The sequence below is a fragment of the Thunnus albacares genome, chromosome 7, assembly GCF_914725855.1.
Source record: "Thunnus albacares chromosome 7, fThuAlb1.1, whole genome shotgun sequence".
Lineage (NCBI taxonomy): Eukaryota > Metazoa > Chordata > Actinopteri > Scombriformes > Scombridae > Thunnus > Thunnus albacares.
The window spans coordinates 2,710,419-2,736,698 of record NC_058112.1 but is presented as its reverse complement, the minus strand read 5'-3'; the positions used below and the strand labels follow the sequence as shown (position 1 = coordinate 2,736,698).

Here is a 26,280-nt window from a genome sequence, read left to right as displayed (position 1 = left end):
GTGCAGGGTGTTGCCTTTCACATTCTGGAAACACGCCCCACTACCTCGGACCCAAGCTAATGCTAGCTTACTGGGAACACCAAATGTGCACACTGGGGCTAACATCAGCTATGACATCAGCATTTGGCTTCAATTTCAAGCTGTGGTTGTTACCGCTTGGGTTTAACAATTCACAATAACAATTAACAATTCCACATCTAAAGATATATGTCCACTGTCATCATTCAATGTCAATAAAGGAAGTAGTGTGCTCTTTATGTAGGAAGGTTACAAACTTAACTATGGCTGAAGTGGTGGGTCGGTATGCAGCACATCTGACAGTCAGGCAGGATAGACTAGGCATCCTATCATAGACCTGCAATTAATGTTTACTTTTTACTGCAACCATGATTTTTCCATAACTTTAACTGTACAGTAGTTTCATGCACAGGTATTGTAGAAAGAAAGGATTTGAAAAACACTGGAGGTAAAGTAAGAAAAAACCCCCAAAAAGGCTGAATGTACTCTGGACTTTGTGTTTGTGAATTCATCCAGCATTGATGTTTCTGTCTGGTTGACATGGTTGGTTGTAAAAGTGAGATGTCATATGCAGATGGCTTGGGGAAAGAAAGGGAAACTGGAATCTACAAGTTTCAAGCTGGCCTGCACTCCCTCTTCGCTGTCTGTGGTCAGGGTCAGGGTTAGGGAATTTCTTGCATTTATTGCTGATGCCCTGTTGGCAGCTAAAAGAAAAGGATGTTTTGTTGAGGAGTTGCATTTAGTCCAACAGCAACTAAATAATTACCTCAAAAATGGACTGGAACTGCAAGGAAAATGCAGTGTACACATAGCAGTGAGAAAAACTTTGGAACTGTACATGCTTCAAAATGAACTGTGAGAGGCAGCAATGTGCTGTAAAGCATTCAGACTACCACTGATCCAAAACAAGAAGACATTTGTAAGGTCAGTTATGTTTCAATTTTCCTATTTAACATTTTGAATTATTTGCTTCTTTTTGTTAAAGCTGCATTCATTGTTTTAGGGCCACTTGGGGGCATTGAACAAGCTGTAAACACAAGACAAAACGAAGACAAAACATAATATCACCAGTTGTTGTGGCAAACACACACAGTGTTAAGCATTCATTGGTAGTCATGTTATGCCCACCTGATGAGTGGAGGTCCAATATTCACTCTCTTGTTAGCTCAGGCTTGGTCTCCATCAACTCCTGAGAAAAATATCTGGCTCTTTAGCTGCTAAATACTCCACTGTGTTCACCAGGTAGCTGCTAACTTTGTTTGTCTGCTGCAGAGTAGGGATTTCTGGCACAACTTCACCTACTTCCAAGGTGTGCGGAGAAGTAAAAAAGCTGTTAGGTGCTGGGCAGGTAGTGTACAGTGTGTTTATTAGAGCGTTTTTGCTTCAAACAGCCGCCTGCTGCTGCGGGAAATAGGTGTTATAAGAGCTGTAAGACTGAAACCAAAACAATGCAGCTGGGCCTTAAAACCAAAAAAGTCAGCTGAGAGACATCAATAAAGCTCCATAGAGCTGAGTGGAATTAACATTACACATCATCATTTTTTTCCATTGTTAATACAAAAATGAATTTAAGAGTATGGTCTAGACCTGCTCTATGTGAGAAGTGCCCTGAGATGACGTTTGTTGTGATTTGGTGCTATATAAATAAAGATTGATTGATTGATTGATTGATTGAAAAATATCGATCAGTGCAGCTTTTTAAAGAAATATATTTTCATTGGCTATTTAGAACATACAGAACAGCCCCATAACAATAGAAAAAAGAAAACAATGAAGAAAATGAAAAACATATGCAGGCATACTATAACAAACAGGCAGATGCACAAATGAAAAGCACAAAGCTTATCTTATTATGATGGGCGAGAGACAGAAATAGATACTAGATAATCAAGAAATGTGACTTATTCCATTTGGAGTTACAATCAGGAAGGTGGGGAGTTAGAGCTTAGCTCCAATGTAATCCATAAATTGCTTCCAAATTCGCTCAAATTTATCAGAAGAGCCAAATACTTTGAATCCCAGTTTGAGATGCTGTATTACCTCCCTCAGCCACTGAGTCCAGCTCGGTGGATGAGGATTCTTCCAGTGGAGAGGGATCAATATCTGTTCTAACAAGGTGACAATTTTTTTTATTTTTTAGTTTAGCTCCAGAAAGATTACTATAATTCTCTCCTACAGTGCCAAAAACGGCTATTATAGGATCCGGCTGAATAACCATTTTGAAAATATCTGACAGTGTTTTGAAGATTGAGCTCCAATAAGTGGACAGATTAGGACATTGCCAGAATGAATGTGCTAGAGAGACAGGTGAGAGTCTACATCTGGAAACATTTTAGAGAGTTGGACTTTTGAAGCCAATGCAGCACCCTGAATTGAATGAGGCCATGCCAGGCACAGATTGAGGCTGTATGCACCCCTTCCAGGGCTTTTCTCCACTGCTCTGCTGTCAAAGTCACCTCCAAATCCCCTTCCCATGCAGATTTTAGAATCTCCAGTGATGGGTTTTATAAATTAGATAAGTAATTATATATAAAAAGATATTTTACCCCTTTTTGAAGGCTCGAAGGAAAGCAGAGATTCCATAGGTATTCATCAGCCAAATCAGGAAAGAAAGGTGTATTAGCTTTAATATAGCCTAATTACGGACTTGAAGGAATCTGAAAGTGGGATTGTGGTAAATTAAATTCATTTTGCAGTCGTTCAAAGGTTGGAAATATTTTATCTATGAAGAGGGCCTTCGTGTTACACATGCCAATCCGTTTCCGAATACCAAAAGAGATGATCAGTGCAGCTTAGATTACAATTTGCAGGCACCTTGAAGTGCTGTGCTGAAGGGGACTGATAGAGATTGTTATCAGTTTTCCTCGTGTTTCACATATTTTAGATATGTCTAATGATAAAAAGATGTACTTGGCCCTTGTGGCTGTTACAAAAAAAGCACTTAATTTGGTTGTATATTAGCCAAATAAACTATTCCAAATGCATTTGTATTTGTTTAATGTTATGTAAGGTGAATCTAAGCAACCAGATAGCGAGAGAGTGTGTGTGTGTTTTGTAATGTTGGAATTGTTGTCACATACTGTGGGTGACAATTAATAGAGCAGGAACAACCACTGAGACCGTAGAGCCATATTATTACACAACAGCAGAATTTATACAATGACCACAATGAAGTCTTTCTTAAGCTTCATGCCATTCAGCTTCACCACAAAAGTATGTTAGTGATACTGTAATTGTCACCCTATTTCCTTAAGAGGAGGCTTGGCAGTGTTACTTTGCCAAACTAAACTCTGCTGGAAATTCTCCTGGCAGAAAGACAAAGGAAGTAAAAATCAAAACAAATGCAGCTGTTCTGGGATCACTGGGATCTACAACCTTGAATTCAAATATGTTGAATTACCTCATCAGAAATTAGCAAAGAGCGGGATTTACCAATTATGAAAGTTCTAATTTATCTCAAGTTTACACAACTCTCTGAAAACTAACATGAGCAGAGTTTTTCTGTATATGTTTATGTTTTTTATACATGTCTATTCATTTATCTATTTGTTTTAAAAAAAAAAGACACGTGTACCACGAGAAAGGGAGAAGCATACTATATGTAAAAAATCCTTTTACGTTCTTTTTTTACAATTGAACCCTATAAACACGGAGAGCAGTGCGTTCTTTGTTTTTTACTCAGCTGTGTTTTCTTCCTCTTTTTTGTTTATGTTTTGTGTTTTTATGTTGCATCCAACAACTCATGTCCTCTTAAATTAAAGGTGTATTGCATTTCATTATGTTCTGAAATAAAATAGATGAGCAAATAAAGTCGAAACTGTTTTACCTCTGAGTGTTTTGAAATAAACAATTATGGTTGAATCATTTTTATAAATTGCTGAGTGATGTGAAAGAGAATAAATGAATAAATAAAGTTTAAACTGTTTTAATTCAGAGTGCTTAAGTAAATAAATAAATCTGTGTTCCTAAACAATTGTTTTTATGTTATTTACTTTAACTTCAGAGTGATAAAATGATAAATAAATACATTTTCAATAGTTATTATATGTTGTGTGTTATATATGTTGCTGTGCTGAAATAAGTTAAATAAATAAATAAAATACAAATAGTTTCTGTTTTTCATTCGTTTTTTTTAATGTTCTGAAATAAACAAACAAAAAAATAACTTTCAATTGTATTTTTTATTTTTGAATAAATAAATAAAATATCTAAATGTTCCAAGACACATAAATGAACAATGCTTTAATTATCTTTGCAAGTGTCCTTAAGTAAATAAATAAATAAATAACTAAACAACAAAAATGTTTCTTTCACAAAAAAATGAATGAATATAATGACTGACATTAATTCCCCGGAGACTTAACCTAACCTTAACCTTAAACTAAGTCTGAACCCTACACACACACACACACACACACACACACACACACACACACACACACACACACACACACTTGAGCGCACGCAGGCTGATGGCGTTGACAGCACTAAGGAAAAATGCTGTCGACCACAGAGGACAGTATGTAAATTGAGACAGATGCTGAAGAGAGATATTAGGAAAGCCCACAGATCGATCTATGCAGCCTGTCGTGTTTATGTGAGGAAGCTGACATGTCTATAAATATCCTGTCCCTGAGTGAGAACACCATTGTGAATATATTTTATGACTTAATGTATTTATTATGTCATTTGTATGACACACCTTTTTATTTGTGTGTGTGTGTGTGTGTGTGTGTGTGTGTGTGTGTGTGCGTGCGTGCGTGGGTGCGCGCGTGCATGTGTGTGTGTGTGTGTGTGTGTTGAGAATTCCTGGCCTGAGCTCTATCTGATGCATGCCTATGACAACACATGTGTGGCACACCCACTACTACAGCCCACTTTCACTTAGGAAGAGGAACTAAACAGTATTTCTATTTCCCCGTTTTTTCCCAGGTACATAAATAGTAGAGACGCAAGCATGAAGGCAGCAAAAAAGCAAAGCAGCCCCGCGTGTTAACAGTCAAGACAAGACAAGAGGAGTCAGACATAATGGACATGAAACAGGTGAGTGACACACAGACAGGCACAGGCTGCTCTGCCTCCTCCATCCCTTCACCGGGCTCAACTCTTGTTTCTCTCTCCCTCCACAGATTCTCTTCTTCGCGCTTCTTCTCGTGCCCGTGTATACGTGCAAGAGCAGGTGCTATAACGAGACCGAGCTGGACGATGCAGCAGGGAGGAAGCTGAGTAGGCACTACCCGCAGCCCCCGTTGCCTTCACGCCGGGTCACAGCTGGCTCATCTCCGTCCTGCCCGGTAGAGCTCTACCGTCAGCAGGTGCAGGAGCTCATCAGCGACAGGTCCCTGTCACCATGGAGACACGTGTAAGTCCTCATTGTCTCGTTGTTTTTCTTTAAATTTAAAACGTTTTAGACACTACATACATAGGTGACTTAATTGGATCACGTGTAACACCTGACTGAGTTGATTTTAAAGGACTGCTGTCATGAAAACCCACTGTCTTGGTTTAAGGTGTGCCAGTATATTTTTTTGAGCTATAATCCATCTTTCAAATGGTTTCCCATTAAAAAAAATATAACCCTATTCAAAACTGTAAAAAATCACCAAACTTGGAGATATATGGTTTTCCCATTGGCTGATCCGATGTAAATAGTGACTGGGATGCTACTGAGATATTCCGCAGTTCAGATGATCTTCCAGTCAGACTTTAATTCTCTGAGCTCACAGATTAAAATTCTTACTTTGTGTCATCAAAAGTCCTGGAAAGTTGAGAGAGAGAAACAAATCTCAGAGATATGAGGAGTGTTTTTGAGACCTTCAAAAAAGAACTTCGTCAACAAGAAAATCCCACCTTCACTTAAAGACAAAGCTTAAAACTTTGTCTTAAGCTTATATTTTTTTAAGTTTTCAAAGCTACCAAAGCACGTCTTGTTAAATTGAATGTACATGATGGAATGATGCAGCCATTAAAACTCAGGCATCCTCTGTCCTGCATCATTACACGTCAGTGAAATGATTGCACAGCTGTTCAGATGATATTAATATTTGCAATCCTGTTATATCTCGTGCAACGTTTGCGTTCACGCCTCCTTCTTCATATTATTTATTAGTTGTGATTAGTTCCGCTGGCTTTAGTCATTGGAGGCCGATGACGAGCTCGTATGCGCCACGCCTGTCTAAAGGGAAGGGAGAGTCCCCTCCACCTTTACGACCGCTGCTTTGCTGGCACACATCCCCCGGGAATGACATGATTGCGTCACATCTGTTCACTCTGTAATCTGTTGCACTTTATTATCTGCTCGTTAATGGTGATCTGAGAGCTTTTTTCCTGTTTACTTGCAGTCTTCCAAACGTTTCTGAAGAGCCGGTGATGCTCCAAAGTCCTCTTATCTGTTTCATAGGACTTTGAATCAAGGACTTTTACTTGTAATGGAGTATTTTCTTGTACTTAAGTACATGATCTAAGTTGTTCTTCTATGACTGCAGGAGAGGGCCACAAAATTATGACAAAATCCATAATGCATGATCCTCCACTTGAACCTGGAACTTTTGGGCCCCTGAAGGTTTGGGGTCCTGGAGCATTTGCCTCCTGTGTCTGGAGGGTAATTAGGTTCCAATCTGATGAGAAGTGTCCTGCAAATGATGCCCTACTTCACTTGCTACACTGAGAAAGTTGCCAAGTGTCTGAAAATGTGTTATTTTATTTTTGAGCATTCAAAGTGCTGATGGGAAAATCCTGTATCTCCAAAAACACATTCGATTTCTTATTGATGTAGGAATAAAAAGGTTTTTGACAAAGAAATCAGTTGCATTTTCAGGAAAGTGTGGTTTTATTGGATGTCATGTATCTCAGTCAGATCAGCTGCTCATTCTGACATCTTATTCCTTTCCAGACTTAAAACCAACATGGCTCGCTACCCTTCCACCTATGTCGAGGCCGAGTGCCTGTGCTCAGGATGCATCGTGTTCAAGGACAATGCCCCAGTGGAGAGCCAGAACTTCAACTCAGTCCCCATAGTGCAGAGCAGGGTGTTTCTCGAGAAGGAGCTCTGTGAGAACCAGGATAATACAAATAGAACATACCGCCTGAAGCCCATCAGAGTAGATGTAGCAGTGGGCTGTACCTGCGTCAGAGCCAGAACCTCCTCCTAGAGGGGACTCATCCAGACCAGCTGTTACAGTAGCATGCTATAGTTGATGTTGTGTTTGTTTTAAAATGCAATTAATTCTCTGGAATGTCTAACTCGGGTGTGTCATGTCCTACAGTGTGATCAAAGGAAACACTGGTCTAGCATGCTTCCTGATAGGCATCTGACCTGTTTTATATATCTGCACTCTACAGCTGACACCCCCGGGGTAATTTATGAGGCTTCAAAAGTCAAAGTCACATCAGCCTGTTTTTTTAGGCCTATTTATTGTCATAATGATGACATCATAATTGATACATCTACAATGTGTGTTTTGTAGGTCTTTATAGGCCCTGTTTGCTCTTTATTATGACTTGTTTACAGCTCTGTATAGTGCAGGTAATGTAAACTGGGTATTTTACCATGTATTTGTTTTCATATTGATGGCCTTGTCATCGGAGAAAATAGCTATTGTATAGTTTTATAAAATAATAATTTAACTTCTAATAATATTTGAATAATCTATTTATTTGGTTTATTTTGCATGTGAAATGTTTGAGCTTTTGAAGACTATAGAACACTCATGAATGGATGAGGAAAACCTGTGACTGTGATGAAATTTGTATTCATTTGTATCAGATCTCTTGTTGGTTTTGTCCCAGTGGGACTTGATAAGTCTAAGACTTAAAAGGTCAGCTTCTTTGAAGCAAAATAAATTTAAAAAAAAGATGGTTTTTAAAGGAAAACAAATTCTCAGTGTGTTTCTATATTCAAGGCTTTTCTTTATCAACTGGACAAAGTGAGCAGCTGCCCTTATGACCCCATAATCCCAGGGCAAGTCCCAGGTTCACTGACGTCAGTGGGTTTTGTCATTTTATTACATAACATATGTTTAGCTGGTTAGGGAAGCATTTCAGTCTTTCTGAGGAGTGGTCAGGAAATAGGAGTTCATGTATTTTATTCAGAATTTGTAGGATCCAGGTTGCAGTGCAAGAAAATTGTCTCTAAGCAAGAAAAATAATGTGCTAGTCATGTCAATAGTGGTGAGAGAAACTGAGAAGTAAACACTGCTGTTGCATTAACAGCTTTAGTCAGGTAATACAATAGCTCACTAAGAATAAGAATAGAGTCCTGTTAGCAAGCCTGCTCATAAGGATAAGACCTGCCTGCTCTCTGTAAATAGAGTAAAAACCGTATTTGGAATAAAAAATAGTAAATAAATAAGAGTAAAATCTATAATAGAAACATAGTTTCAAAACTGTAATACAAAAGTATAAAACACATAATGTTGACACATACGTTAATGCTTTGTTAAGTGTGTCTGAATACTGATTTATTGCCATAAGAGGGAGAATATGTGACCTATTAAGCAAGCAATTAACAGAACACTTGAACTTGGACACTCTAATAGGATTTACTTATCCATCAAAATGGTGAAAAGGTAATCATGCTTCCTATGCAATGAACAACTAGCCAATAGAGTGTAAAGGAATATGTTGCTATTCATTTGGACCTGTAAACCGAGAGCCCTTTTGTATAGATAAAAGGACATGTTCACAATTTTTTTAAGTGTGTCTTAAAACAACAATCAGGTGTCCATACGAACATACGAACGCTGTAATCATTCCTCCCGTTCATACTGGCTTTTAAAAGATCCCCTTCAAATGTGCTTTCAATGTAAGTGATGGAGGCTAAAATCAGCATTCAGATACAGCTAAAGAATGGAATATACATACTAAAAATAATCAGTGTTGCTCAGGGCTTGTGGGCAAGTGATCCATGGTGTTTGTTGACGTAGTCCATTGTGTTGAACAAACCATTTACTAACAGCATTACATCAACACGGTACAGTGCTATGAATCATCTGTTCCATTTCTTCACCATCTGTTTGATGAAAATTTGTGAATAAATTTCAACCACCAAAGTACATTATCAACAAAGGCAGGTTCTGTTTTCCTAGCTGTTGTAGCCCCTCTTTTACAGGGGCCCATTATTTTAGTTTTTATAGCTGAGGCCTTTTTCCCATGACGATATTTCAACATGTCGAACGAATGAATGATGGCTGAATTCCATGTAGCTATTATGGCTTACTGAACCATTTTAATAATATAGAGCCATCATTAATGTCATTAGTAGCACCTGTGATTCATCTACTACAAAGCTTACGGCTGGGTTTTGTTCCAGGAGTATTGTTGTGGATCTCTGGGCCTTTGAGCAAATGTTGAAACTGCCACGTGTAGCAGGGTAAAGGTTGAGGGGTCAGAAGGGTTCCAACAGAAACCCTTCTGGGGACCCCTACCTGTTTTATCTGCTCATGGGCTTGTATAGATGGGTGACGATTCAAAGGAACAACCAACATAAAGCTTGTGTGGTCAAACCGCCAATGAGGAATGTTGATGGTGATGATCCATAATTCTTGCTGAGGTGTTGCTCCACTACTAGCCTCCTGAACAGCTTCAATGCTCCTTGTCATACATTCTCCAATGTACAGAACTCTAACAGAATCCTTCCCAACGCTCCAAAGTCTCCCGTAGGTGATCAGTTGGGTTGAGATCTGGTGACTTTGGAGGCCACAACATTCAGTATGATTCACAACATGTTCATACTCATCAAACCCATTCAGTGAGCTCATGTAACCTCTATGGAAATATGTGCATTTGTCATGTTTAGTTCAACACTCATTTATTCAAGTTGTTCCTTTAATTTGCCAGTCAAATTACTGCATGACTGACATACAGCTGGGAGAACTCAAATGTTATTTATTTCTTGTAAATGGATTTTTTTGATCTATATCAAATAACAAATCTTGTCTAATCTTAGTTTGCATAGTTACTATTTCGTTCAAAACAGGCCCTTATTTATAGTTCTGTTTCCAAACATTTGAATGGAGTGTAATAGTTTCCTTTCGATATATAAATATTTTTGGCTTCAAACTATTTTCAGTGTAGTCTTTGAAAGGTGTGTTGCTTTACATATCAGTCAATGGAAGAAGTTTTTGAAAGCAGCAGGAAGGTGAAATCAGAGTGTTTCTCCAAACCACTGAACCTGGATGCTCTTATTTTCACTGTCAAAAAAAAAAAAAGACAAATACAGCATTTAGTTTTAGATTCTATAAAATTCTAACTTAAATTCCACATTAAAACACCACCACCTGCTGACTACATGAAAGCTAGTTAGTAGTATATTAGGTATCACAGCGCTCCCTGCTGTCAGAACAGCAGCTGTACCACAGATGAAAGGAAGCAGCAGCAGCAGTTGAGTCAGACACAGACGACTTCTGCTGGACAACAGAGTGGGATCAAAAGAGTTCAGATGATTTTCAGTTTGTGAAACGATGATTGGAAATGATTTCAAAGATTGCACTTGGATAGAATTTATTTGGGACAAAAAGCATTTGTGAAAACAGTGTGCAGATGTTGCTGTGAAGGTTCTAGGGCCTGTACAAAAAAAATGAGTGGAGGGTGTGGTGTCTGAAAAGGGGGAGGGTATTATCAGTTTCTTTTCTCCCTTCCTGGTTCATAAAGGTGCACTTTACCATTTGTCATCTACAGTACAGTACATAAGATATGATTGTTATCTCTACTAACAGCTCATCATCTTTAATCTACATCACAGAAAGTTAAATCTGTCATATATAAACATAGCCCATAATATAATGCACCATCACGTGTTGCCAACTTGTTCTACTAATCAGCGAAGTGAAACTAATTGACTGTTTATTGTTTGGAATGTTGTAAATTTGATGTTTAATGTTTTGTTCAGTTCATGGTGATCTGAACACACACACACACACACACACACACACACACACACACACACACACACACACACACACACAGACACACACACACACACACAGACTTTATCATCTGTTCTTCCACACTTTGCTGAACTGACACAAAGACATCCACAGCCTCGTTTAGAGGAGCTGGCAGACAGTTTATGAAATTCTGTCCTATTTTCTGGCCTGAGAGCAGATTACAGGGCAACAATTAAAAATATTAATTCTAAAATCAACAAAAGCAGCACACTTCTCAGTCAAATAGGAATGACTGTAAATAGTTCTATTTATTAATGTAACAAAACATTCTTTACAAAGTGGTGACATATTAACATTTGTTGAAAATGATTTTGGATGTAGAAGCTCCGACTAGTTCAAACTGGGCTGAGACACTTTCAGGAAAAACCTGGTTTTAATTCCTTTATGTGGCAAACTTCTTCTGTCGGACAGCAGCAGGCAGCTGAGACATAATTTCCAGGAGGGGGCGCTCCACCACAACCAGAGAATGGTCCTCCAGTAAACTCACACACATGAGGTGCTGTGGGACAAAATATCAGGTTAACGACATAAAACATCAGCAGGACTTCAGAAGAAAAAAATAAATACATATTTATCTAAGCAGAGATTTAACAGTCTATACTGGTGTGATAGTGAAAATTTAATATAGTGTACCTTTACATAGCCAAAAAACCCATGCACATTCCTACAATTATTCATGATAAATGTTCAAATACTATTAACAATTCTTGTACTTTTTCTGTCCAGCTGTATGAAAACAGTGAGAAGCATTCCATCCTCAAAATGCTATACATTTATGTTTTATGACAGTGGTTCCCAACATTACTTTTATCTGACAATTTCAACTATTTATACATTACTTTCCACATACCCCCTGGCAACTGCATGAGTACCCCTGGTTGGGAATCACAGTTTTAGGACACCTAAGCCAATAATATTCCTCTAATACAACATTTAAACCAGAAAATTGACAATGAAGCAGTGCAGCAGATAAAGTGGAGCTCCACAGTGCTCAATATGATGATGGTACCTGGAAGTTCTTGCATATCTTGAAGGCGTGGTTGTGTTTGATCCTCTCTGGCTCAGGAAGACTCCTCAGTGTCATCTGATTGTAGAGCAGAGTCTTTGCTTCAGGGAGGGGCTGCATGTGGAACAAGACACACAAATGTAACTACACTATGATTTAACCCTCATAAACATCCCTATTTTTAAAACTAAATGCATATGACAGCAATAAAGCAAACATTTCAGTCATTCAGGACAGGCAGACAGTTATCAGTTTAAACATACCAGACTCTGGTCAAGGATGCAGAACATGAACATGTCGTGCAAAATGATGTGAGCTGGGTTTTTAGGATTGAAGGTGACATGGGTAACGGGTGTGTCCCTCTCCACCCATAGAGGGTGCAGTCCTTGTTTCTGCAGCTTCCGACTCCACTCTGTGTACTCCTTCTGCACCAGGGAGAACTCAAAGATCTGCAGCGCACGCACAGAGGACAGAAAACACAAACTGTAAGAACAATATCTCATTATCATCTTTGAGAAAGTTTAACTGTGCTTTCTTTCATTTATAAACACAACTAGGTGTGGAGAACACAAACTGAAACAGCAACAGAGCAGGTGACTGGCAGTTTATTATAAGACAACGCCTGTGGCAGTGTTTACCTGCTGGTCAGCGTGCACCATGACGAGGTTGCTGGTTGTTGGGTGGATGGCTATGGCAGTGGGACAGGAGCTGTACACTGGAACTGTACAGTGAAGCTATACACATAGAGACATACAGAGACACTTAATCTCATAGTTTAAGCGGCATTTAGGACAGAACACATGCAACGTTGTCATCAACATATCATATGTATAGAAAACAAAAGTCAGTCTCAGCTCACCTTTAGCTTGTGAAGGTTGTAGACGTGGATCTCACAGTCGGTGTTGGCTGTAGCCAGCCACTTACCATCCTCACTGGCAAACAGCAGGTGGACTGGCTGTCTGGAGCCTGGACATCACACACAAACACACACACATACTGGTTATGCACTATAAACATATTTGTGCTGTGGTGCTTAAATCATTTCATTGGCTTCCACTGCAATACAGAGTCAACTTCTTACAGTTGTTCCAAGCCCTGGATGGTTTGGCTCCCCTGTACATGTCTGAACTTCTCACAGACTACAATGTGACAGACCCCAGAGGTCATCAAGTGATGGTATGATCCAGATCTGGTTAGGATGCTGTTAGTTACTTTGGTCCAGTAGTCTAGAACAAACTGCCTGATGACCTGAAATCTGTCACAACTGTGTTCACCATCAAAAACTGTCCAGCAGTGTCAGGTTTATTACTCATTACTGCATGTGCATGTCAGACTCTCTACATTTCATGTCGATGGGGGTGGATGTAAGTTGCTTACTGGGTGCGTGGTTGCCTTACATAGGATTGTGCTTCTCTCAATATTCCAGAAAGCTCTATTAACAGGCAGGACCCTGAACCCAGACTCACCTGACTTTGGTTTGAGGGTGTGGAGGTATTTGCACTCTGACTGGCTGAGGGCAACAACAATGACTGAAGAATGGCTGGAGGAAGCAAAGAGTTTGGAGGAGTCAGAGGAGAAGCAGAGCCGGTGGGCTGAGTGAAGGATCTTGGGTAGTTTGGACACCTGGGAGGGAGGAGGAGGAGGAAGGACATTACAAACATTCTATTATTCCACATACCAAACATTTACTGAATTTATTTTACATTTAGCTCATACTCCAAACAGACTTAAAACAGTGAGTGAGCTGCTGAGTGTTGTGTTGTCAGTGTCGAGGGGCCCCACCTTTGTGATGCTGATGTTGTTGTTGTTGAACTGTAACCTGTAGAGACGGACGCTGGAGACGGTAGCGTAAGCCAACCAGCCTCCACATGGAGACAAAGCGCTGCAGCAGATGTGATCTTCCCCCTGCAGACGTCACCACACGAGCACTTTCTTTAAATGTCCTCAAAACTCAACAAACGAAGCAGTGAGGTCACCTGACAGATAGTATAGACCTCCTGGAGAAATGGATGTCTGCAAATAATAAATATCTATCTAACCTAATCAGAGAAGCTACTCACTCCTTTTTTTTAGATGTATTTTGAGGCACTATATGCCTTATTTACACAGCTGACAGAGATGACCACATGCAACAAGCTAGTTGATAACTTTATTTGCTGTTTGGTGCTGGGCAGGTAGCGTGTAGTGATAAGCTCTGACATCAAACAAGAATAAAGATTTATCTGTGGAAAAATGAGCAATTCCCACTTAGAGAACCACATAAATAACCAAGCGATATGGATTTCTAATATGACTGTCATGGTCATACATTACAAACATACACTCTACACCTTTTCACTGAAAATAACCTTTTTACCCATCTGAGAGTTCAGCTCCAACTGAGCCATACAGATGTCAGTTTCTCTCTCATGTAAAACAAAAGATACAAACATCAGTACACACCTTCCTCTTCAGCTGGATCAGTTTCTCTGGTTTCCTCTTTACAGGTAGACTGTCACCAGGCTTTCCTGATAACAAACACAATTACACTGTATCAACACTTTCATTAGACAGACGCATTTTCTGTCATCACCATCACTTTTACTGTACATTATTGGGTGTGTGTGTGTGTGTGTGTGTGTGTGTGTGTGTGTGTGTGTGTGTGTGTGTGTGTGTGTGTGTTTTTACCGTGCCCTTCGCTCTCCCCTAGTCTCCACAGCTCTAAATGATCAGGGAACTGGAAGAGCAGCAGTCCTGCTTTCTTTGCACAACAAACCAGACTCCTCTACATAGAGAGACAGGCAGACAGGCAGTCAGTCAGACGTAGGCATCGACACCAATGATATACAGCGGCTGCCAATTTGCATATTGGCCACTACATAAAAATATGATTTTCCAAAAAAGTCTTCTTCAACTCGTGATAGGCTGTGAGAGGTTTCATTGTGTTGATTGTGTACTCACATGTGGGAACGCTATTTTGCGTAGGGCTGACTCCTGAGTGTTCTTCTCTACCTTGTCCAGCAGTGGTCGCACTACCAGCTGGGTGTCCATACCTGCCAGGATTAAAATGACAAAACATCAGCATCTTTTCATATGACAAGTTCACATTTAAGATACAGTAGGGTCCAAAAGTCTGAGACCACATTGAAAATCTCTAATATTTTCACGTAAACTTGGAAATAATCAGAAAGTTTGAGGAATCAGAAACATTTAAAAAAAGACAAGAAGTTATGACATGGAAAATGAAGAGGAAATATTTAAGATTCTGTACTATTTCTAGGCCAGCAATCAAATTTAAGCAATTTATAGAAAAGGTCAGATTTCTTGAGTTGTATTTCTTCCTGCATTCAGATGACACTCAGGTGCATTTGATCGACTCATCAGAGGCTCATTCAAGTGACTCAACTTGCAGCCAGTGTTCACCTGTTATAAATATGGCTGTACCTCACTTTTCCAGCAGATCATTGCTTACTAAGTAGCATTGTGTTAGTGGAAACATGGCATCAGGATTAAGTGAAAGTGTCAGAAGTCAAATTGTTATTCTAAGCAAAGAGGGGCTTTCTCAGCGTCAAATCATGGCTAGACTAAAGGTTTCTAAGGGGGGGCAGAACATGAGACTCTAACACACTTTGCAGAAACTGGATCAGTTGTATCCTAAGCACGATCAATCTGTGACATCACAAAAACCTCTTTGAAACATTGTCAAATCATGTTGTGATAACAGGGGTCATCAGGTTTTAATTCATGGAGTCCATGCCAACTCAAGTGCATGCTGTCATTACAGCAAAAGAGGACATACCAAATACTGAGATATTATGAAATTCATCTACACTTTGCAAAGATTCTACTATTCACTCAAATTATTAAACCTGGGTGCGCCCTGGTAGCCTACTGGTTAAGACACACGCCATATAACTGCACGTCTGCGGTTCAAATCCTGCTGCAGACCTTTGTTGCATGTCACCCCCCATCACTCTCTCCCTTCAATTCCTGGCATCACTCCATTGTCCTTATAATAAAGACATAAAATCTCCCCCAAAAAATATTTTTAAAAAATTGTTAAACCTGCAGTGTGGAACTTTTACATAGAAATAAACGTCCGTTACATTTAAGTCCTTGCCAAACAACTTCACACAATACTGATTAAGCCTCCCTGCCAGATAAATCTCTCTGTATTTCACAGTATACAGAGTTTTTAATCTGGTGTCAGGTTTGACATTCCCACACTGGCTGGATGAATGCATACTGCACATGTGCACACTAGAGACTTCTGCTGGCTAAGCGGGCTAACTACTGGTTAGCTGTTAGCTGCTAACTTGAATGGGGATAAAATAATTTTATCTTATGGCTCTTTTAGACTTTCCGAATGTTATCAGACTGAATGGATCAAATCTTGACTAGTGTTCTCAGACTTTTGGACCCAACTGTATGTTTGATGCAATAGGAGATTTTTTACATTGCACAATATCTCTACAGGTGGTGAAAAATGAGCTGTGAGAATCCCAAACCAGCAGCACAGACATCCCCCTCACACAAGTAATGTTAGCATAAAAACTAAAAAGTAATGTTAGCATAAAAACTAAAAAGTAATGTTAGCATAAAAACTAAAAAGTAATGTTAGCATAAATACTACAAAGTAATGATAGTATAAAAAATAAAAAAGCAACATTGGCATAAAAAACAAAATAGCAACATCAGCATGACATTTCAGCTGTTTGCACAGGTTAAGAGCACATTAAGACCCATTCTGATTATTATATTCATAACATTAGCATGTATGAAAATCTTGCTGTTTCACACTGGACTGCGGTGAATAACAGGCAAAGCTTCTCTCATAAGACAGCACTTTAGTCCAAAGCAAAATAAAAATGAGGAATGAGGTGATAAGTATGACTTTATTACCAAACAAGCGTTTCTTCCAGCAGTTTCAGTGAATGTGTAACCTCACCCCTACACAACATATACCTATATGATTCCCACCACAGCAGCAGATTAAACACTGACCTCCAGAAACCACAGCGGTCTCGGTGTGGGCGAGCGCCCTCACATCATGTGAGTGATTTTTAAAGGTCCTGGTTCGGACCCATTCCTTGTCCTGCTGGCCCACAATGGAGGAGATGAACTGGAATTGGACCACAGTACCCTCTGATGTCCCAGCTACCAGACTGCTCCCGTCCTGTTAACCATTTGAAATATTTATCATGCGAGTGTAAACCTGGCTTCAGTCTAGAGGGTGTGTAATGTGTCCTCATCATTGGTTACACATGTACCTGTGAAACAGCCAAAGCCAGCACGTCCCATTTGGTGACCAGGTGAGTTCGGACCAGCGTTCCTGTGAGTCCATCCCACATCTGGACCTTTCCTGCAGAATCACCGCTGACAATGGTGTGGTCAGACAGGAAGACAACGCTCCACACCACCACCTCTCTGCTCTTAGACGCTCCGATGCCCCTCTCCACCAGCAGTCTGTGTGTGGCGTGACCTGAACTCAACACAGACAAAGAGGCACTGAGGAGTCACAATCATATCAATGGAGAAAAAACAAGACACCAGACTCATCTTCTCATGTTACATTTGAAGATTTTAACTGATGGTGGGCTCTGTGTTTATTGTGCAAATCACCTCTGTGTCGAGTTGTATCTGCTTACCTGTCTCAGCATCAAAGATTCTGATCATGTCCATCATGCCAGCAGCTATCAATGTGCCAGAGGGATGCCAGGACAGAGATATGATACGACCTAGAAGATCACATGAAAGGAAATCAAAGACTGCGTGTCACTGAGAGCCACAGACAGGGACCATAATTATCTTGGATCACAGTCTTCCTCAGACAACACTAGTGGTCTCTACTGGCCACCATACAGCCTGGTTTTTCATGAACAAATGTAGTTTCTTGTTCAAAAATGTCACATAAGCTCAAATAAACAACATGTTACAGGACATATAAATGACAGGTATGTATTTATGAATAGACCTGTCATTTGAAAAGTAACAATACCTCCGTATCAGCTTGTTCTCTTACCTTTCTGCCTGTCAAGGTTCCTTTGAAACTGAATCCTCTCTTCCAGTATTTCAAACATCTTCACCGTCCCATCCTCACAACCAGCCTGACACACAAAACATTCATTTAACAAACAACCAAAGCAGAAGGCTATATGTATATCAATTCTACCCCTGGAACATACACCTGGGTGGAAAAACTTTCAGCATGAGGTGTAAACATAATATCCACAAGGTGTTGACTGACCGCTAGCAGTGTCCCCTGGCTGTTGCTACTGATAGTCCAGATTGGTCCTCCATAGGCCTCCACACTATACTTGGGCCTCAGGTTCTCCAGGTCATACTCTGTGATCTCTCCGTTCAAACCAGCACTGAAGAGCCGTTGACCCACCCAGCACAGAGCCTCAACAGCCCTGCCGTCCTGTCCTGGTATCAGCTGTGCATCAGAGTCAAAACAAGTCTGGAAGTTATCACCACACATCTAACCTCCCATTATAAGTATTTGACATGTAGCCTATAAAATCCAGTCCTTGTGCCAAGACAATGTTATACCACATTACACTGGAAGAAAAAATAAAAAAAACAAGCACTTTAGAGTTGCCATGCTTATCTGTCGAAGCATGTGCACAATGACCACATTGTGGTCTCTCTGCAGCATATTCATAACCCAACAAGAAGCCACTATCTTATTAAATTAGGAGTGTTTGCTATTACATTAAGTATTATATAGTATCAATCAAAAAAGTTTGAAGACACATTCTTATTTAAGGGAATGGGAGGTTGTGGCCAAACTTTTGACTAGTGCTGTATAATACTATGTAAATATAATATATAATATAATAATATATATAATCAATTTGATAATCATCTATCTATACCAAACATTTGAAACTTTCTCCAATTCCAGCTTCTCAAGTGTGAGACTTTGCTGTTTTTCCTCCTCTTTCATTATAATAAATTGTATTTCTTTGGGTTTTGGACTGTCATCAAAACAACAACGTTAATGACATCATCTTGGACTTCAGGACATTTTGATGGATATTTCACATCATTCTGACGTTTTATTGACTCATCATTTGAAAAGAATCGTTAGTTGCAGCCCTGCTAGTTCCAACAAAATACAACACAAAAACATTTACATCATGGTGTGCTGTTCAGTTATTTATACAACGTATTGAGTTCACCAGAGGACTAGAATATCGAAACTTCCTCTGGGGTTCTTACCTTTTCTTGGAAGTAGTTGTCAGCGAAGTTGAAGATCTCCAGAGCTCCGTCAGCCCGGGCCAGAGCCAGCCGCTCACTGCGGCTGCTGAGCGCCATGGCCCGGATAGCACTGGGCATGTAGTCGAAGAACCGAACCCGGTGCACCTTGAACTCGCCCATTTTTACTAAGAAGTGAAAACACAAGCAGGCAGGTTATCTACAATGGGCAGACACGTGAATGTGCTGTCTGTTAGCACACAAAACACCTAACACATTACATTCCTGAATGTCTAACAGAAAACAGGCTACAGGATTAACAATTCATTTAAGCTATGGAGTATGTACTGTCACTAAATAATGACATTTACCTGTTGTTTTAATTCACACTCTCAACTTTCTTTGCTAATAACTCCACACGCTGGAAAACATCGGGAGCCACGTTGAGGACCTTTGAACCGGTAATGATTGAAAAAAAAACGGAAATACGTCATCACACTGACAGCACGCTCAGCTGGCGGGAAATATTATCCAAATATGAGCAGTGACCGAACGGCGTCTGTTCTTTTTATAAATGATAACTCTGCATGTTGTTGTGAATATTTTTAATGTAAAGTCTTCCATAATTTATCTGCCTTTTTCTTTGGTTAATGTCACTGTAACGGCGTGTCCTCGCTATCTGATTGGACAATGGTTCAAATAGTCATAAGGTAAGAACGGTGAACTAACGTTAACAGTAACGTTAGTTTACCTACTAGCTAGTATTTGTCGGTGTTACACCGTACTTGTAAATGTCACCAGACTCTGTGACCTGCAGTGTTGGAAGATACATACTTAAAATACTAAGATCGAAAAGAAAATCCTGCATTTAAAAGTAAAAATAGAAGTATTAACAGCTAAATTTACTTAAAGTAGTAAAGAAAAAGAACGAATTTTCTTTAAGTAGGATTTTTAACGCAGGATTTATACTTGTAATGAAGTATTGTTACGTTATGGTGTTCATACTTTTAATGAAAGATCTGAGTACTACTGAGAACAGTAACTTACAGTGAATATGTTATTTGGCTAGATAACACTAATTAAGTGTAAATCACAGGGACAAAACGCTGTGATTTGATGTTAGTGGAATGAATGGGGTAATCAGATGTACATTTTATTTACAAGAGGGAAAGTGAATACACGCTGAATTGAAAAGTAGTTCCTGGAGATTATAAAAAGTTGAGTTATATTCTACACACTATATATATTTACTAATATTGGCAGTATACATTTTAGAAGGAAATTTTTGAGTGTAGTTTGGTGTTATATAAGGGAGTAAGGACGGGTGCTCCCCCCACTCCAACAGTTTTGGCATTCTAATATTATAAAAACATGGATTGTTATAATGAAGTCTATCCAGGTATCTTTAGCTGACATGTGTGTGTGTGCTCCTGTAGAGGCAGTGTGGACGGTAGCAGTCCTCCAGAGTGGCTGCTGGTGGAGCTGCAGGGAGAGATGGTGTCCAGACACAACTCTGGTCTGGCAGGAAATGTGATGGGAGACCTGCTGTACACAACAGAGGTAAGCAACAGACTGAAAAGCACACAGGTACCCAACTTAAACTAAACTAAGTAAGTTCTTTGATAGAACCCGGGCTGGTCATTGCATGCACAGAAATAATGTACATGCAACAACAAAAAAAAACAGTGTGGTGTCTTTCATCAGGATCAGGACATGACATTACAATAGTAAAGAATTAGCTGTAGTACTTGAGCTGTTTTGATGTGCACTAACATAATTATGTCATTTTGGACTGCTTGTTTTGTATTTGCTAAAACCAAAGGACCACAAAAAACAATTAATCAAATAGTTCATTAACTTTCTGTTGACCCACTTGTCAACAGAAAGTTGACAACCATTTCAGCTCTAGTATTTATCTGTCTATATCTAGTATTTATCTGTCTATATAGTGTTTTCTATAAATGGGCATACAATATATTGTCCCTGTTCTGTTACGGTGGCCCTGAGGTGCAAAAACACAACAACATTTCACAAATCACAATGAATGTGAAATGTTGTGTTTTCCAAAATGTCATTTTGTTTTCTGAAATGTGTTGAAATGAAATGTTGTTGTTTACTTTTCCTGAAATGTCATGTTTTGCACCTCAGGGCCACCATAGATGGCGGATATTTATTTTTTAAAAACACTAGATCTTGTGTGAAGCATTGCTGCAATGACTTGGGTGGGTTGAAAACAGTGTGTAAGAACCTCTGAGCACACCTCTGATCACAGAGTGTAAGCAATGTTATTTGCCTGTGAATGCTACCACTTTTACTGTGTTTGTTGATGTAATATTGCTTTTAATGTGGCTGCACTTATTATACTGAGTAGTGGAGTACAGGTACTGTATCTGTATCTGAGTGCATTTCCTCACATGTAGATCATTAGAATAGCTTTATATTCTCAAATAGAGTTGTCTAGTACTGATTACTCATCATTCAGTGAGTGTTCAACACTCACTGTGCAGTGTTTAAAATTCCAAGACCCTCCTGGCCATTCTGTGGATCAGGAGACATGTCTTAATACCTTAAGGCCAATCCTTTTCTGTTATTCTCGTCTCACTTTAATCAGCCGCTCTTCCTCCTCCCTCCACCAGGGGGTGCCGGTGTTGATCGTAGGGCATCACATTCTGTATGGGAAGCAAGTCAAACTGGAGAAACCCTTTGCTGTCCTCACCAAGCATTCCAGCCATTCACGAGACACCATTGGCAGCCATGACAACAATGATGCCTCCCAGGTATCCATGGAAACGGACCAGCAAGGATCCACTTCCACCTCTTACTCTGTGTCTGCCCTCATCAAGCGGAAGCTGATCTTTAAGACACGCCCCAAACCCATCATCACTAATGTACCGAAGAAGGTGTAGCTTCATGTCCGCACTGTGCCAGCGGTCATGTGTAATGGAGACAAACAGGATGGAGGGTATGCTGATCCATCTGACACATACTGGACTTTTTATGAAACACAGAGTTACTGAATAAGTCATTGCCTTCCACATCTGATAGGATGCAGTTTGATTTGTTGTTCAGTTGATCAATATTACTCCTCATATTGATTGAAACTGCAAGTTGGGAGACCTTTAACCTGAACTGATTCTATTGAGACACTTAAATGAGGCTCCTTGCAGGTATTATTTTCCTGAGAAACGGAGAAAAGTTTGAAGGCTGTTTCAAAGGCTTGTCTGCACTGACAAGAATCACGTTCTGGATGGATGGCTGAATAATTGTGAATCTTTTCTGTAAAAATAAATAAAGTTTTGGACATCAGCAGCTTCAATCTTTTAAGTATCCATACCAGTGACACACAGGCAACTTTTCCACTAGATGGCCACATTTACATTTAGGTAAATAGATAGAAACTGTATTGATCTCCAGGGAAATTTAGGCATCCAGTAACTTAAACAGCACATCCAAAACATGAATACACAGAAGAATAAAAACAGCTGGGAAGTGATAGTCTAGTCACCAGAATTACTACAGAGAGCTGTCACTATGATAGACTATGTGCCAATGGAGATGCAAGGTGAGTAACAGTGCAAGATTAACAACTATTGTAAATAATACAAAATACAAATTAGAGATAAATATATAGAATACAAATACAAGCTGTGCATAGGGCTCACATAGCCAGACAGTCCAGCAGCCTAATGACAATGCAGGTTAGCATGGGTAGCAATGGAGAGGCAGCATCACACCTGATAATCAATCAGTTAATTTCAATTTCACCCTGCCATCGCTGGGAGTAGTTGAATAGCTGTGTGGCCTGGGAGACAACAGAGTTCCTTAGTTTGTCTGTTGAGCAGGACTGAGACAGCAGTCTGCAACTGAACATAATCCTCTGCCTGGTGAATGTGCTGTGCAGAGGGTGGAGGGCGTTGTCCATGACGGAAAACCTTCTCTCTGCTGCTGACGTAAGGGAATCCAGCTTCGTGCCAACTACAGAGGCAGCCCTCCTCACCAGTCTGTCCAGCCACACAGCATCCCTCCTCTTAATGCTGCCTCCCCAGCACATCACAGTATAGAAGAAAATGCTGGCAACAACCAACTCGTAAAACATCAGCAGGAGTTTCCTACAGATGTTGAAGGACTCCTCAGGGAATAGAGCCGGCTCTGCCCCTTCCTGTAAAGAGTGTCAGTGTTCGCTGACCAGTCCAGTCTATCTTCCAGCTGCAGCCTCAGGTACTTGTAGGTGTTGACCACCTCCACATCTACCCCCTCAATGGAGACTGGTTGGAGATGGGGCCTGGTCCTCCGGAAGTCCACCACCATCTCTTTGGTCTTGGAGGTGTTCAGCTGCAGATAGTTTGACCTGCACCAAGTCACAAAGTCCTCCACCAGGCTCCTGTACTCCACCCTCCTGTCCACCACTAATACACCCCACAATCGCAGTATCATCTGAGAACTTCTGCATGTGGCATGACTCAGAGCTGTGCTTGAAAGCACAGTCCCCTGTGGTGCATCAGTGCTACTGACCAAAGTCTCAGAGGAGCAGTCCCTCAATCTGACATACTGTGGTCTCTTTGTGAGAAAGTCCATGATCCAGGTCACCAGGTGCGAGTCCACCCTCATCTTTGTTGTCTCTCAGCAGGAGAGACTGGATGGTGTTGAAGGCGCTGGAAAAATCAAAGAATGTGATCCTCACAGCACCACTCCCCTTGTACCCTTGGAAGTAAGCCTGGTGTAGCAAATGGTATCTTCCATACCCACCTTGATGGAGCAATAGCCGTTTCAATGCCTTCATTATATGTGACCTCAGGGCAACTGTCCTGAAGTCATTCAGCACATTGAGTTGTGTCTCCTTTAGAACTGAGATGAGACACAGTGTCTTGCATAGTACAGAGACACTCCCTGGTTGCAGGATCAGGTTGAAAACATGCTGAAGGAGCTCCCCCAGTTTGAGAGCACAGGCCTTAATCATTCTTGGGCACACCCCATCCGGGCCAGAGGCCTTGCTGGAATGGAGTCTCCTCAGCTCTCCTGTGACCTGTGTGGGGGTGGGTGGGGGTTACATTGTCCGTGATGGCAACCTGGGGGAGGGGTACATTTACTGTGCTTGGATGATAGACTGTATATAAAGAGGCTTGGATCTGACATTTCCACTGCATGGCACTTCATGACAGAAAGTGTGTTCATCCCAAACACTGTAAATCCACTTTAACCTAATAACTTTGGGCATTGCTTTCAGGTAATTATTTAATGATTACAGAGACATTTGATTTCAGTCTAGTCATTCTGAATAAGTAAGTTTCCCATGTTTTGCGGAAAGCATTTGTCATACTGTAATTTAATTCATGTCAGTTCTGAAGCATATTTTATATTCATATTACATATGGTGCAAGGACAGTTGAGTACAACAGTGGAATATGAATGGGACATTGTCTTTATTTAGATAGAAGCAGTATATATGGTTTCAATGACTGATTTGGGAAAATACAGTTTAAATTAAAACAAAGATTTTTTTTTATATAAGAAAAGACAAAAACCAATGAATGTACTGTGACAGTTGGAGGTAGCCAAACAATATGTTGTGTGTGTTATCATCAGTTTTATCTGAGAGAAATATCTGTAATATACACGCACTAGCCACTTTATTAGGCACACCTGTGCAATCTAATGCAATCCAGTACAACAGTTCTGCCATAAATTCTACTTTTACGAAGCTTACACTTTCAGTTTTTGTTGAAATTGTCAGAAAGGTGATAATTTTACTATATGTTTATTATTGAGGTCCTAGTGGGTGGTGGTGTACTGGGGTGCATTATATTGAATGGTGTTCCTAACATTTTGTCCACTCCATAAATAAAACTCCATATAATGTGCTGTAAGTAGTTTTCCTGTTGAAGAGTTACAGTGAGCTGTTTAGAATCACATGGAAAGAGCCTGATTCATTTGGAATCAATCCAGTTTTTAATTGAGTGGTTGTTCAGTCACCTGTTGATGTTGTGTGATTTGTGAATGAGTGTGCAGGAGGTCTGGCTGCTTGCTTGTGACAGTGTCTTCATTGTTCATTTTTAAGCTGAGCTGTATATTGAGTAATAAGCTTAAAGTAACCAGAATTAGGACTTTTTAAATACTAAAAGTAACTAGAATAACAACAGTGTTAACATGTCTGCTTTGTAGGCTATTTTTTTAATGTGGGCTCATAAAGGTAAGAGTGTATAAGTCATGTATTTGATACATGCATTAATACTTTTTGATGTGAAGCTTCACTTTTAGATCTGTGGATATTTTTAGTGTTCAGTCTTTCTTGTATTCAGCACTGATCTGTACCTGTATCAGATTATCAGCTTTGTGGTACTTAATATATTTTTGTATACTAAGAAAATACATAGGAAACACATGTAAATCATGTGATATGTTGTTTGTTTTTGATGAGAACATAAAACTTTCATCACAATAGAACAATTCTATAAATTTGAAGTTCACTTTGTTTAACTTTGTTGGTAAAATGACACACGTGAACCACTCCACGGCTAAAATGATGCTTCTCTGTTTAGAAACAATATGTATATGCTAAATGTCTTTAAAGAAATAGCCTTGTTACATGTGAATGTAGGTTGCTACAATTCAACAGGTTATGCTATAAATTATGTTGGTTAATGGTGTTTTAAAATCTTGTTCTATGTGCCCCCTTTTAACTCTGAGTTCCTGCCCCTCTAAAGGTCTCTGCATGGCCCTGCATTTGAACATAAGAACATAACATAACTTGAACATAAGAAAGTAGCCAATTAGTGTAAAATAACATGATGCCATGGTTTGGTTTTCCTCCTGTCCTCCCCAGTTTTTTGAGTCACCAGCCGCCACTGACAACAACATAGTTTCAAGTGCTTTCTTACCCTGACACTAATACATGTAGGGGCATAAAAACATAGAATTTTAAACTGAATATTTGCTGCCTGCAGATTCAATCCAAATCGTCAGGATTGGCCTTTAAAAACACACATGCTAACTGCAGCACTGCACACACACACAATCATATCAATAACCAGACAATCTACAATCATGTGTTTTGTGTGGACTGTACTTGAGCAGTGCTTTTAGGTAAATGTTATTAATACTTATGTGCTCACAATGACATACCTGATGTTTAGC

The 26,280-nt window shown here is 39.8% G+C and overlaps 3 protein-coding genes across 3 annotated transcripts; 2 read left to right on the top strand and 1 right to left on the bottom strand.

Moving 5' to 3' along the window:
- The first annotated feature begins 4,795 nt into the window (after positions 1 to 4,795).
- On the top strand, positions 4,796 to 7,832 carry il17c (interleukin 17c). The gene is made up of 3 exons (XM_044357599.1): positions 4,796 to 5,061; positions 5,148 to 5,380; positions 6,911 to 7,832. Exons 1-3 carry the CDS (start codon positions 5,047 to 5,049, stop codon positions 7,167 to 7,169), a joined length of 507 nt encoding a protein of 168 aa, XP_044213534.1. The 5' UTR covers positions 4,796 to 5,046; the 3' UTR covers positions 7,170 to 7,832.
- Positions 7,833 to 11,193: 3,361 nt separating this feature from the next.
- utp4 (UTP4 small subunit processome component) lies at positions 11,194 to 19,618 on the bottom strand. Its single transcript, XM_044357587.1, has 17 exons — positions 19,521 to 19,618; positions 19,174 to 19,337; positions 18,197 to 18,385; positions 17,972 to 18,056; positions 17,598 to 17,687; positions 17,220 to 17,431; positions 16,954 to 17,125; positions 14,911 to 15,002; positions 14,638 to 14,734; positions 14,413 to 14,477; positions 13,753 to 13,875; positions 13,437 to 13,593; positions 12,830 to 12,936; positions 12,609 to 12,704; positions 12,234 to 12,419; positions 11,974 to 12,084; positions 11,194 to 11,463 (listed from the first exon to the last, which is right to left on the bottom strand). The coding sequence occupies exons 2-17, from the start codon at positions 19,330 to 19,332 to the stop codon at positions 11,347 to 11,349; spliced, it is 2,058 nt and encodes a 685-aa protein (XP_044213522.1). The 5' UTR covers positions 19,333 to 19,337; positions 19,521 to 19,618; the 3' UTR covers positions 11,194 to 11,346.
- Positions 19,619 to 19,663: 45 nt separating this feature from the next.
- chtf8 (CTF8, chromosome transmission fidelity factor 8 homolog (S. cerevisiae)) lies at positions 19,664 to 22,455 on the top strand. Its single transcript, XM_044357600.1, has 3 exons — positions 19,664 to 19,859; positions 20,586 to 20,709; positions 21,786 to 22,455. The coding sequence occupies exons 1-3, from the start codon at positions 19,840 to 19,842 to the stop codon at positions 22,053 to 22,055; spliced, it is 414 nt and encodes a 137-aa protein (XP_044213535.1). The 5' UTR covers positions 19,664 to 19,839; the 3' UTR covers positions 22,056 to 22,455.
- Positions 22,456 to 26,280: the final 3,825 nt, after the last annotated feature.

Bases quoted from the DNA above. Each gene is read 5' to 3' on its own strand.
- il17c (XM_044357599.1), top strand. The intron at 5,381-6,910 runs GTAAGTCCTCAT...ATTCCTTTCCAG, and splicing joins CTGTCACCATGGAGACACGT to ACTTAAAACCAACATGGCTC.
- utp4 (XM_044357587.1), bottom strand. From the start codon at position 19,332: ATGGGCGAGTTCAAGGTGCACCGGGTTCGGTTCTTCGACTACATGCCC. The intron at 14,478-14,637 runs GTAAAAACACAC...GTTTGTTATCAG, and splicing joins AGGGGAGAGCGAAGGGCACG to GAAAGCCTGGTGACAGTCTA. The intron at 11,464-11,973 runs GTACCATCATCA...TTTGTCCCACAG, and splicing joins AGATATGCAAGAACTTCCAG to CACCTCATGTGTGTGAGTTT.
- chtf8 (XM_044357600.1), top strand. From the start codon at position 19,840: ATGGTTCAAATAGTCATAAG. The intron at 19,860-20,585 runs GTAAGAACGGTG...GTGCTCCTGTAG, and splicing joins ATGGTTCAAATAGTCATAAG to AGGCAGTGTGGACGGTAGCA. The intron at 20,710-21,785 runs GTAAGCAACAGA...TCCCTCCACCAG, and splicing joins ACCTGCTGTACACAACAGAG to GGGGTGCCGGTGTTGATCGT.